This window comes from Onychostoma macrolepis, chromosome 12 (genome assembly GCF_012432095.1).
Source record: "Onychostoma macrolepis isolate SWU-2019 chromosome 12, ASM1243209v1, whole genome shotgun sequence".
In the NCBI taxonomy this organism is placed as follows: Eukaryota; Metazoa; Chordata; class Actinopteri; order Cypriniformes; family Cyprinidae; genus Onychostoma; species Onychostoma macrolepis.
Window position 1 is genome coordinate 21,503,087 of NC_081166.1, and position 13,477 is coordinate 21,516,563.

The 13,477-nt window shown below is 37.9% G+C and overlaps 1 protein-coding gene across 1 annotated transcript; it reads left to right on the plus strand.

Moving 5' to 3' along the window:
* Positions 1 to 1,781: 1,781 nt before the first annotated feature.
* Positions 1,782 to 13,419, plus strand: klhl11 (kelch-like family member 11). Its single transcript, XM_058793519.1, has 2 exons — positions 1,782 to 2,524; positions 9,987 to 13,419. Exons 1-2 carry the CDS (start codon positions 1,992 to 1,994, stop codon positions 11,572 to 11,574), a joined length of 2,121 nt encoding a protein of 706 aa, XP_058649502.1. The 5' UTR covers positions 1,782 to 1,991; the 3' UTR covers positions 11,575 to 13,419.
* Positions 13,420 to 13,477: the final 58 nt, after the last annotated feature.

Below are 13,477 nucleotides of genomic sequence, written 5' to 3' on the forward strand. Positions count from 1 at the left end.
TCATAAGGCTGTGGTTCTCTCGGTTGGTGATCTTTTTCTTCCAGACTTTTTTATTCCGCTCAACTTTCTGTTAACATGCTTGGATACAGCACTCTGTGAACAGCCAGCTTCTTTGGCAATGAATGTTTGTGGCTTACCCTCCTTGTGAAGGGTGTCAATGATTGTCTTCTGGACAACTGTCAGATCAGCAGTCTTCCCCATGATTGTGTAGCCTAGTGAACCAAACTGAGAGACCATTTTGAAGGCTCAGGAAACCTTTGCAGGTGTTCTGAGTTGATTAGCTGATTGGCATGTCACCATATTCTAATTTGTTGAGATAGTGAATTGGTGTTTTTTTGTTAAATGTGAGCCAAAATCATCACAATTAAAAGAACCAAAGACTTAAACTACTTCAGTCTGTGTGCATTGAAGTTATTTAATACATGAGTTTCACAATTTGAGTTGAATTACTGAAATAAATGAACTTTTCCACGACATTCTAATTTGAGATGCACCTGTATATATATAGGCTATATATATAATTGAGTCATTGCTCTACTTCATATTTCCTTCATATTATTTTATTTCCTTCACTGTGTGCAGGAATATTAGGGTTGAACTAGTGTCACAAAGTAGGCCCTATTTTATGTATTTTTTTCCCAAAGCCTTTAAAACACCAAACAGGATTTTGTTTTTGAAATATGATTCAAACATGTTAAAAGCTCGAGGCCTCGGGTTTTCAACGTTTTAAGTGAATGATCAAATAAGCATTTATTTATTTATTTTACAGTAGGCTACAACTGCAATTTGAACCGTAATATTTGTCTTCATGTTTAATTTGAGTCAATACAAATAATAATAACAACAACAATAAAGGCCCTATTTTCATAGGCTATATGAATATCTATGATATCTTCCGTTAAAATTTCCATCACAAAATAATTGCAGTCATTTTCGACCAAGTTGTGCCTATGGAAGCCCGTTTCCGCCTCTGAATAAAAAATGGTTATTGCGTTTTTTTCACAAAATTGCGTGGTATAAACTCACAATTGAGAGTTATGTCACAATTCTGACTTTTATTTCTCAGAATTGCGTGATATAAACTCTAAATTTTATAATGTCAGAATTACGAATTAGTTTAAAGAATTAGTTTATATCTTGCAATTCTAACCTTTTTTTCAGAATTGTGAGATAATCTCGCAATTGTTATAAAGTCAGAATTGCGTTACATAAACTCGCAATTGTATGGAAGCCCGTTTCCGCCACTGAATAAAAAAATAAATAAAAAAGGTAATTGCGACTTTTTATCTCACAATTCTGACTTTTAACTCGCAATTGTTTATATCACGCAATTCCGAGGAAAAAAAAGAGTAAGAATTGTGAGATAAAAAGTCGCAATAACCTTTTTTATTTTTTATTCAGTGGCGGAAACGGGCTTCCATATGGTGCGTGCAGCCCTGTATTTAAAAAAAAAAAAAATAACTCAGAAACATTTTATCTGTTTGCCTCGATGATATTTGATCATTAATCAACATCATAGAACCGTGAATATGCTGATGTGTCGTTAAATTGTGGAAGCTAAAACTTAAGATTTCAAAGGGGTAGGCTCGGCTAAATTCTGTTCTGCTGACAAAAAAAAAATTGTAAAAAGTTTGGGAACCCCAGTCTTTATAGGAATGGCTATAAATAAATATTTGACATGTAATTGGTAAGTAGTCCAGGAATATGCCATTCCCGCAGACATATATATACGTGATATATAGATATGTTCGTGACGAGGATTATCGTGCGAATGACAGTGCGGGTTCAAGTCTGACACCATATTGTGTGTTTTATTTTATAACACATTTCTATGTAATTTCAAAACAATACACCGTTGATATTTTTATGTTATTTCATTTTATTTATCTGTTCCCAGATCAGCAACCCATGTCTCGCGTCAGTTCCTGTTACGTCAACAGGACTCCTGCGGTGTATGCTGCGTGTGCGCATGTGCATGTCGAGCGCTGTTTATGTTGGAGTGTGTATGTTTGAGTGTGCTCCACCACCTCAACATACTACGCACTTTACGAACCGACCGCGCGGACACCGAGATGGCCGCAGCCGCCCCGAATCCAGAGGACGCCAGCCGAAACAGCGGCGGGCCGAGCACGGCGAGCGCTCTAGCGGGAGACGGAGAGTCTGAGGAGGCCGAGGATTTTGCCTCCGCGACCCACTGCTCGGAGCTCTCCCGGCGGCAGAACGAGCAGCGCAAGCTCGGGCTCTTCTGCGACGTGACGTTGGCGTTCAGCAGCGCCCCGGGAGCCGCCAACAGCTTTGAGTTCAGCGCCCACCGCTCAGTCTTGGCTGCGGCCACGGATTATTTCACGCCGCTGCTCGGGGGTCAGTTTTCGGAGTCGGTGACGCGGCGGGTGGAGATGAAGGAGTGGAGCAGCGAGGCAGGCCTCGACCAGGAGACGGTGGAGAGCGTCATCCAGTTCATGTACACGGGCGAGATACGAGTGAGCACCGCTAACGTGCATGAGGTTCTGGAGCTGGCGGACAGGTGAGAGAAAATCATGCAGGTCTGCTACCTAAACAGCACTGATGTGTGATCACAAATGCTCATTGGGCATCCATAGACGCAGTCCGCATTTCGGCATCACATGCACTTTCAGAACAAGCATCGTTGGGCATTATATGCGTCGTTTGAGTCAGTAGCGCTTTGCAGCACCTTGGGTGTCATAGAAATTGACGTTGGGCATCATGGGTACCTTCTGAATAAGCAGCGTTTCTGGGCATCGTAGGTGCATTTCAGATCGGCAGCATTTGTTCTGCATGGGTATGTTCTAAGGCAGCAGCATTCTTAGACCGATTCTGTAGAATCATAGGTGTGTCCACCATTTTTGGATATAATACACATTTCATTGGTGTGTTTTTCTCCATAGAGAAGTTTCCCCTCCAAAAATGAAACGTCTCCCATTATCTGCGTGTCCTTATCTAGTTCCAAACTCATATGATTTTCTATATTCTGCAAAACGCAATCTAAAAAATGTTTCAGCTTTTGTAATCAACATGGTTAAAGTCACTGGGGTCTGAAAGTGCATAAAGTTGATAGCATGATGAGAGCCAGTGGCATAATCCAGTGACATTTTTGTCCCGATGTTGACACTCAAAAAAATAAAAAATAAAAAGTGAGGTTTGATGTTATTGTGTTTCCATGTGACGTTTTGCTCTGTTCAACAAGTGATCATAGCTTCAGAAGACTTGGTTTAAGCCACTGAATGTGCATACACAGCTGAGCTATACATTAAGACCAGTGCTGTCAAATGATTAATCGCATCCAAAAAAAAAAAAAAAATTGTTTACATAATATATGTGTGTGTGTTGTGTATATTTATTATGTGTATATATAAATACACACACATGCATGTATATGTTTAAGAAAAATAAGTTGTTTATATTTTAAATATATTTATATATAATATAAATTATATTAATATAAATATGTACATGTAACTATTTTTGAAATATACACTGTATGTGTGCATTTATACATAATAAACAAACACAGTACACATTATGTAAACAAAAACTTTTATTTTGGATGCGATTAATCGTTTGACAGCACTAATTAAGACTTTTTATTAGTGCTTCCCTTCTAAGCTATACATAAAGCTACACACAATGCACATGCACAGCGTTGCTGCACTAACATATTTCAAATTATTTTAGTTAAATTTGTAAAATAATTTTTGAAAATAATTTGATTAATGTTTAAATCATAATAATTTTAATCAATATTAGGGTTGTTCCGATTCCGATACTAGTATCGGAAATTCCACCGATACCACCAAAAAATCTGGCATCAGTATCGGTAGTTTAGCACAGATATATTGTCACTCTCCGAACACTCTGATTGGGCGCTTCAGAGTTTCACTCTCCGTCAAGTGGTCTGTGCTATTTTTCAGATCATCTGAATGGATGCGCAGCTGTATTTGACGTACCGTAAGTTCTAGTGTGAAGCGCACGACTCGCCGTCGCTTTGCTTTTTTACCTCACACGCAAAGAGAGAGAGCGAGAGAGAGTCTTACATGTAGCGCGTCAATTCTGCATGGTATGTAAACGATATTCTTTGTTGTATTTTCCTGTCAAAATAACGGAGTTCCTTTTGGAATTCTTCAGCTTTTAAGAACTGCCGGGTTCTCCCGTAGTAGGCGGAGCTAATGCGCAAACGACAACTCATTGGCTGGCGCTCACCTATTATAGTCCCTGGTCCGCTGCTGTGACCAGCATCACATCCTCTTGTACCACTGTTTGAAGAATTTATCTTCCAGAATCTGGCAGTAAGTTTTAGGAGCTCATTTTAGTCCATCTCTGCAAGACAAACTTTTTAGGATAGGAGATGGAATAAAAATGAGCTGCTAAAACTTACTGCCAGATTCTGAAAGATAAATTCTTCAAACAGTGGTACAAGAGGATGTGATGCTGGTCCTTCGAGAGTCACTCTCAACTTATCTGTCCATAAAGCCTATACAAAATCAGTCTTCATGTATTTCACAACACTTCAGCATGTTATTCATATTAAGTGAGGGTTATTTTTTAGCATTTTTTACCCAAGCAAGGTCTCTGAGAACCTGACACATTGCACTTCTGGAGACTCCAGGAAGGTTGCAGTTCTGGAAAATGATGGTGCTGGAGACTAAATGATTCCTGATGGTTTCACACCTAATTCTTCACCTTAATTCTTAATTCTTGTGCAGTTAACGCGTCTTTTCTTCTCCACCTGTTTTTTCTGACCCTTCTGACCCAGTGAGCATTTAGCTGCCCAATGGTCATGCCTTAACTTTGCTAATTATATTATTGAATTAGTATTGCATCCTTCTCATGGGCATTTAATTATTAAATTTTTTTTTACTTTGAGTTCAATCTCTTTTTTGGCTCATTTTATCTGTAAAAGAAAACCTGCCTAATAATTCAGCACACCTGAAATAAGGAGTTTTTGACTTTCAGCCTTCATGGACAATTATATATAACTTAGAAATGATTAAATACAAAATCAATAGTAGTTATTAAGATTGATGTGGTTTGGAATTGGTAAAATTTTCTTGGCAAAAAAATAAGACCATAATATCAACTTGCCTAATAATTCTGCACACAGTGTATATGTATGTATATATATATATATATATGTGTATGTGTATATATATATCTCACACAGCATATGGTGAAGCACACCATGAAATAATTGTATCAATTCATACAGGTCTAGTAGTTCATACAGGTCTAGTAGTACATACAGCTGTATTATCAGATACCGGATCACACCCAGGTATCGGATCAGTACTAGGTATCGGGAAGGGAAAAAGGGTATCGGAAAATCTCTAATCAATATATCACCCACTACTTATCCAGACCCCTGATATAATGGACTGCTCTGGATATTTGTAATACCACTGCTGAATTGCACTGTATATCTCTTTCTGCTTACAATGACTTTTTTTTTCTTGACTACTGCTGCTGCTTCATTTAATCAACTTAATTTAACTTGCTTTGCAGTAAAGTGAGGTTTTGATGTACAGCCCTTGATAAGCCTATATTGCATACACCCAGTAAGCATATACATGCATCTCCAAACTGCATGTTAAGTGCTTTATCTGGAAAATATCTGTTGTCTACGAACCTCTCATCTTACTGAAAACGTTTTAGAGACATGTTGTAGATGCTCTAAATGCTCTAAAATATATATCAAATAGACATCTCCATGATGTTCTTGTGTTTTAATCTGGGTTACTATTCTGCATAGTATGTATAGTTTCTGTATTCGGTACCAATACCAGTGAAAATGCATGATTCTCGGTAGGGATGCAACGATACCATTGTTTCAGAACCGATCCGATACCGATCCAATCCGATACCAGCGCAGTTTTTTTTTTTTTTTTTTTTTTAATCGATGTATAATTTCTATACTTCTCTGTGTTGATCGTCACTCTTTTGTGTGTTAACCATAATCTACTACATATAGATAACTTCAATTTAATTAAAAATAAGAAATTAAAAAATATATAATCATAATCTATGACAAAAATACTATTATAAACTAGGTTAGTGGATAATTCAGCAGCAAAAGATACTCTAGAAAAATCATGGGTGCACAATAATTTTATAAAACCTAGTGAAACATTTTTATTTACAAATAAAAGTGAATAAGTGTAGGACTAAACCTGGTAAAATGGTACACATTGCTCTTTGTATTGTTGTAAAATACATTCATGAAAAATAAGCAAATACATTTATATAGGCCTATAAATATATACTATAAAATTAAAAGACATTTCTTCTAAATCTATGGAACAGTAATGAAGGCAGCAACATATGATAGATAGGACAGAACAAGAAAGACTATTAATAATCTTTCATTGTGCAAAAGTATTATAAAACGAAAGGCTCCAATACAGAGCGGCACAAAGCGCTTATGCGCATCCCGAGCGCAGAATGATGCGCTTGAAGCGACACGGAGTCACAGCGCACAAGCTGCACAGCCCTCCGAGTCCGCACAGAAAAGTTCAAAGTACAAAGGGAAATGATATTGATGCGTAGTGTATTAAATCTGTGCGTTAGTTTCTTGATCCTTTTCTTTTAACAGTTTTAAGCCTCAGTTACTGTGTGCTCTTGAAGAGAGTTTGACTGTAGTAACCGAACGTGATTTGCAGTTTGAACGCTGAATGGAGGATGACAGACAGCTGCAGCAGAGAGAGGAGTTTACCTGAACTTGATTTTAACAACTTAAATATTCATCTGTACCTCAGATTAAACTATGGAACAGCTTCAGAACACTTGAAATATAGTGCACGAAAACTTTATGGCGCTTTATAATGTTTTTGTGCCTTTCGTGGCGCTCAACAATAACAGAATATTAAACGCACAATATCGGATTTGGAAAATGACCGTAATGGAGCCGAGACCGATCCTGAGTATCGCATCGATGCATCCCAAGTTCTCGGTACCAAAGCAAAACACAAAAACATGCTAATTAAAAAAGCACATTAAACAAAAATCAGTGTCATTCTTTATACTTATTTAAAACATGTTCAAGTTTTTCCACAAGTAATAAAAGTGAAATTTTTTTTAAAAAGTAAACATTTGTAAACTGTTATCTGTTTTAGGGTTTGCTGGTGTTTCGTGATCTTCCTCAGCCTGCAGCTGTAAAAGGAAAATATAATACACTTAAGTAAAGCAATGGGCTGAGTCTGACCAAATGCAACATTAGATCATTGACACCAGCTAAAATATAACATTTCAGAAAATAACAAACCTCAGCTTTTATAATAAATTTAGATAAGATTAGATATATTATAAGACAAGTGTTTATCAAATAGATAGAAACTGTAGTATTAAAAACACTTTACAATAAGATTCCACTTGTTAGATAACATGATATCGGTAACACTTAACAATAAGGTTCATTAGTTAAACATTAGTTAATGTATTAACTAACATGAACTAACCATGAGCAATACATTTGTTACTGTATTTACTAATCTTCGCTAACGTTAGTTAATAAAAATACAGATGTTCATTGTTAGTTCATGTTAGTTCACAGTGCATTACCTAATGTTAACAAGATTTTAATAATGTATTAGTAAATGTTGAAATTAACATTAACAAACATTAATAAACGCTGTATAAGTGCAGTTCATTATTAGTTCGTTAACTAATGTAGTTAACTAATGAACCTTATTGTAAAGTGTTACCATGATATCAATAAACAATAGTTATAGCAATTATTCTGTTTAGGGTTTATTTCAGAATTTACTAATACATAAAATCAAAAGTTCAATCTGTTAAAATTATTTCATGCACAATGAACAAACATGAATGATCAAGTGTTTGTATTAAATAATATTCACAAACATTAATGTTGTGTAAATATATTGTTCACTCGCTGTAAATTGATGTTAGATAATAACATGAAGTCATGTTAATGAAAATAATAAAATTTGACTGTACTTTCATTTAATCCAAACTGTGTACATATTTAATTTTAAAGGGCTTTTAAAACCTGCTAGAGTTATCCAGCCAAGAATAACAACTACTGATATGACATAAACACTGTTATCCATTTGTACATTCTCTAACACACATATTTTAGATTCACAATCCATTTAAAAGCCTCTGGTGTGTAAAAATAGTAAATACCATCATGTCCTCCTGTTTCTTTACCCTAATAAAAGTTACAGGAGCATTAAATAGTTAATTGAGAAACTACATTCTAATGTTCAATATATTAGCGTTAGCCGCGCTTATGCTAACAATTAACTCCGCTTTAACGGCAATGTTTATTTCAATCCGGCATTCAAATTAAAATATGTAATTTTCATAACAGAAGATCTAAATATAAAATTTTAAATTGAAACTTACCTGCTTGAACTCTTTCATTTGATCCGGATGTCAGTCTTTAAGGTTTTTTGTTAGTTTGATGTGCTTCCTCCTTTTGCGGTCACCCTGTCTCAGTGCTTTTATGAAGAGAGCGCATCTGTGCACCTTTCGGATAGTGCAGCAAGGGTTGACCGGGTACTCTGTACCACCGGTACTTAAAAAAACCTGGTACCGTAATGTTTAAAATTTTTTAGTACCGACTTGGTACCGAAGTTTTAAACGGGCTTCTTTGGCCAGCATTCATTATAAGAAAACCTTTAAACCTTTGCAAGACATACAGTTTGATGTATATATTAAAATGTTTTTATTTAAAAATATGATGTTATAGTGATCAGTGTGTCAGGAGCATGTGCGCGCACACACACCACACAGGATGTTTGCGCATGAATGTGTGTCATCTTGTGTGCCTGATGTACAACTCCTGAAATCGTCTTAATCTTGATTATAGTCGTCATGTTAGTATCGCGACAATTGGTTGCTTTATTAACCTGAGATGCACTCATGCAGCCCCAGACCATGATACTACCACCACCATGCTTGACTGTAGGCAAGATACAATTTTCTTGGTACTCCTCACCAGGGCATCACCACACATGCTGGACACCATCTGAGCCAAACAAGTTTACCTTAGACTCATCAGACCACAGGACATGGTTCCAGTAATTCATGCTTTTGGCCAAGTTGTCTTCAGCAAACTGTTTGCAGGCTTTTTTGTGAGCCAGCTTCAGAAGAGGCTTCCTTCTGGGACAACGGCCATGCAACAACTTGTTGCAGTGTGCGGCGTATGGTCTGAGCACTGACAAGCTGACCTTCCACTTCTGAAACCTCTAAAGCAATGCTGGCAGCACTCATGCATCTGTTTTTTGAAGCCAGCTTCTGCACCTGACGCACAGCACAAGGACTCAACTTCTTTGATCGACCCTTGCGAGGCCTGTTCCGAGTGAAACCGTCTTGGAAAACCTCTGTATGCCACTGGCCACTGTACTGTAACTCAGTTTCAGGGTGTTACTGAACTTCTTATAGCCTAGGCCATCTTTGTGGAGAGCAACAATTCTAATTCTCAAATCCTCAGAGTTCTTTGCCATGAGGTGCCATGTTGAACATCCAGTGGTCAGTATGAGAGAATTGTACTCAAAGCACCAAATTTTAACTGCTCTAAAACAAAATACACAAATTTGTATAGTCCTGTCAAGCAGACAAAAACATGAACATGATGAATAGGACATGTGGCTTTGCATGGTTAAACGCCATAACTGTTTTCACGTAGGGTGTACTCACTTTTGTTGCCAGCTTTTTTGACAATAATGGCTGTATGTTGAGTTATTTTCAGAGGACAGTAAATCTGTACTGCTATACAAGTTGCACATTGACTACTCTAAAATATATCCAAGTTTAATTTCTATAGAATTGTCCCTTGAAAAGATATACTAAAATGATTGCCGAAATGTGAGGGGTGTACTCACTTTTGTGAGATACTGTATGCCATACTCATAATAAAACAAAAAAGAGCACCTACTTCCTATATCTTGCCTGTTCTGTTGTTCATTTTTGTAATGCCTAAAACAATGTATTTTCTTTTCCACTCACAGGTTCTTGCTCGTGCAGTTGAAGGATTTTTGTGGAGAATTTCTCAAGAGGAAGCTCAGCCTTGGCAACTGTGTGGCCGTCCATAGCCTTGCGCACATGTACACTTTGGACCAGCTTGCCTTACGAGCTGCTGACATGATTCGTCGCAATTTCCATAAAGTCATCCAGGATGAGGAATTTTACACACTTCCATTCCATCTGGTCAGAGACTGGCTGTCAGATGCAGAGATTACAGTTGACTCTGAGGAGGTTTTGTTTGATGCAGTGGTCAAATGGGTTCAGAAGAACTCAGACGAACGGGTGAAGTATTTTGAGGAGCTTTTTCGTCTTCTCAGGCTGCCGCAGATAAAGCCAACGTATCTTACAAGAGTTGTGAAGAATGAGCCTTTGGTCGCACAGAATGCAGCTTGTCTACAGCTTGTGTCAGAGGCTGTGGAGGGTCATGCGATCCGCTTTGAGAACCTCAAATCAGCAGATACAGAGTTCTGGGCATCATACATGGCCACATTCCAACCAAGATTTGGACAGAACATGGATGTCATCATGGTGGTCGGCGGGGTCTCTGAAGGAGGTGACTACCTGAGTGAGTGCGTTGGGTACTTTGTATACGAAGACCGTTGGGTCAATTTGCCACACATCCATAACCATCTGGATGGTCATGCTATTGCGGCCACTGATACCCATGTATACGTGGCTGGGTCCATGGAACCAGGATTTGCCAAAACAGTGGAGCGCTACAATCCAAATCGCAACACCTGGGAACAAGTGAGCAACCTCACCACACGCAAACATTCCTTTGGCCTCACCTGCATCAAAAATATTCTGTATAGTATTGGCGGTCATGGCAATTTCAGCCCTGGCTTTAAGGATGTGAGCGTCTACGAACCTGACCAAGACAAGTGGCACAACCTAGAATCTGCTCCTAAGATTTTGAGAGATGTCAAGGCTATTAGTGTCGAAGATCGATACGTTTATGTCACGGCGCGAACGCCCATAGATACTGACAGCGATGATGGGTTGAAGACGGTGACTACTCGCTACGACACTGACAGTCGCCAGTGGCAAGAAGTCGATTCCTTACCGCTTATTGACAACTACTGCTTGTTCCAAATGGCTGTAGCATCGACTAACTTCTACCACACGGCTTCTTGCTGTCCCAAGAGTTACACCAGCGTACGTGATGATGTAGCTCGTCAGAAGATCAGCGCAAGGATATCTGATGATATTCTTGAGAGCCTTCCCCCAGAGGTTACTAGTATTGAGGGTGCTGCCATCTGCTATCTTGGTGATGATGTGTTTGTGATTGGTGGCTGGAAGAACAGTGACGATGTGGATAAGCAGTATCGCAAGGAGGCGTACCGTTATTGTGCTGAGCGCAAACGCTGGATGCTTCTGCCGCCCATGCCTCAGCCACGCTGTCGTGCCACAGCATGTCACGTTCGCATTCCCTACCGCTTTCTATACGGCTGTCAGCGTTACCCAATGCCACAAAATTTGGCACGCCAGAGGGACCGTATGCAGCAAATGCAACAGTTACATCGTCGCACGTTAACTCTACGTAGGCAGTTACAATCACAGATTGAATGCTGAGAGCCCTTGTTGCTCAATAGAAAAAACTGCTGCAAAAATCATGATGATATAGTGTCTTGAGCATTCCCATGATCCCATTCTTATTAAAATGTGTATTATTTGTTTACTTGTGACATTTCATCACTGGGAGAGTGAATGAAATGGCTGAAGCTAGTAAAGAGAGTATTTTCAATGTGACTTTGTATAATAGAATCATATAAATATGTAAAAAAAGATATGTTTGTAAATATCTGTACACATGAGACATTGTCTCATGGCCTTGCATGAATTTGCCTTATTCCCGGTGTCGGCAATTTGCTGCACATTGTTCATTTATCTTGAGTCATAACGTTCCATGTGGTGATGGTTGTCCGGCTACATTTGTGGGTTTTTAGGTTGTTTTGCAGGGAGTGACACCATTTTTCCTAGCTGTAATGAATCAACTGTTCAAAACTGCTCACACATTTTGAACAAACCATTAATAACTATAAAAAGAACCACTGCATCTTTATTCCCTTCACTTGTAAATTACTTGTTTCTGGTCTTAATTGTGATTATTTTATTTGTCTTTCACATGTTTGGCAATGCAATTCTTTCACAGTTTTTGTTTATATGTGCAAAAATGCATTCTTCAAAACTACAAGCACTTGATTTTAGCATTAGCCCTCGTCTTAATCTTTATTCTTATAGTTTAATTGATTATATTTGTTCTTTTTCAACTTGAAAGCACAGGGAATAAAGACATCAGTTATTGAGGCATGAAGGCTACACCTAAAAAAAAAAGCAAAATCATAGATGTTCAGAATATAGTCAAGGATTCATTACCTCAGTGTCAAGGGCAGGATTTTGTTACTTAAAAATAATTTGCCATTGGTGTTGCGGTCTATGCCAGTTTGAGATCTGTCAGCTTCCTTCATTTAAATATTTTCATTCGTATGTTTTTAGCAACCTCATCAGCTTGTGCTTTGTCATGCAATGCCTGTCAAGGATTACGTTAACATTTCCCGTCAGTCAACTGTAGTCAATTCCAATTTTAATAAGGCACTTACTGATGGTAAGGCTGCATCCTTGTCTTTGTTACATACGTAACGCTATTTATAATCTTTTTTTTATTATTGGAAATTCTTTTTTTTTCTATCTTTCATCTACATTCCCTCTTTGTATCTCTTCAAAGTCTTTTTTCCTGTCTTTTACAATGATTTTATTACAGAAAATCTCTGTGCATTTCACTTAGGTGAAAATTTGTCAAGCAATCATTGGCACCATCAAGACCAGAAAACATTTCGCAATGTTCACCTGAAGAACATTTTGCCGTTACTACAGTCCATACCAAAGTCTTAAAGTATGTCATCTTAGATTAACTAATGTTACGCTTCGATGCTAAAATCTACTAAATGCAAGATAGAAATGGCTTTGACAATGTATTTGTAGCTCTCGTCTTGACTTGTGCAGAGTTCCATAGTCATTTCATACGGGGAAAAACCTTACAGACATACAGTGAACATACATTATTTTAAGCCTTTTTCAAACATTTTCCTGCATATTGGAGACTCTGTAGAATCTTAGATATTGTATTTACTCAATGGGAAATGTAAGTTTTGTGTCTCTCATGTTGAGATGTGGTTTAATAGTGTTTAAGCTCTATATCAGTTTCTTTCCTTCTTGCAGAGAGGAAATGAGTGTGTATGTATGTGTGTGTCGATGGCGAAAGTGTCTGACAATAAGAGTAGCAAGGCTGGGATGTTACCTTGTCCCGCTCTCGTTGTTGTAAAGTCTTTTAAGGGCGAATATAATTCTTTGCATGTGTTATAAAGTATGCACATGTTGTGGATCTCAGTGATTTGCAATAAATATTTATTAAAAATCTGATATTGTCCAAGAGTTGTTCTTCTGCCTAGTTGATACCATTCCTGGAGTGCCATTA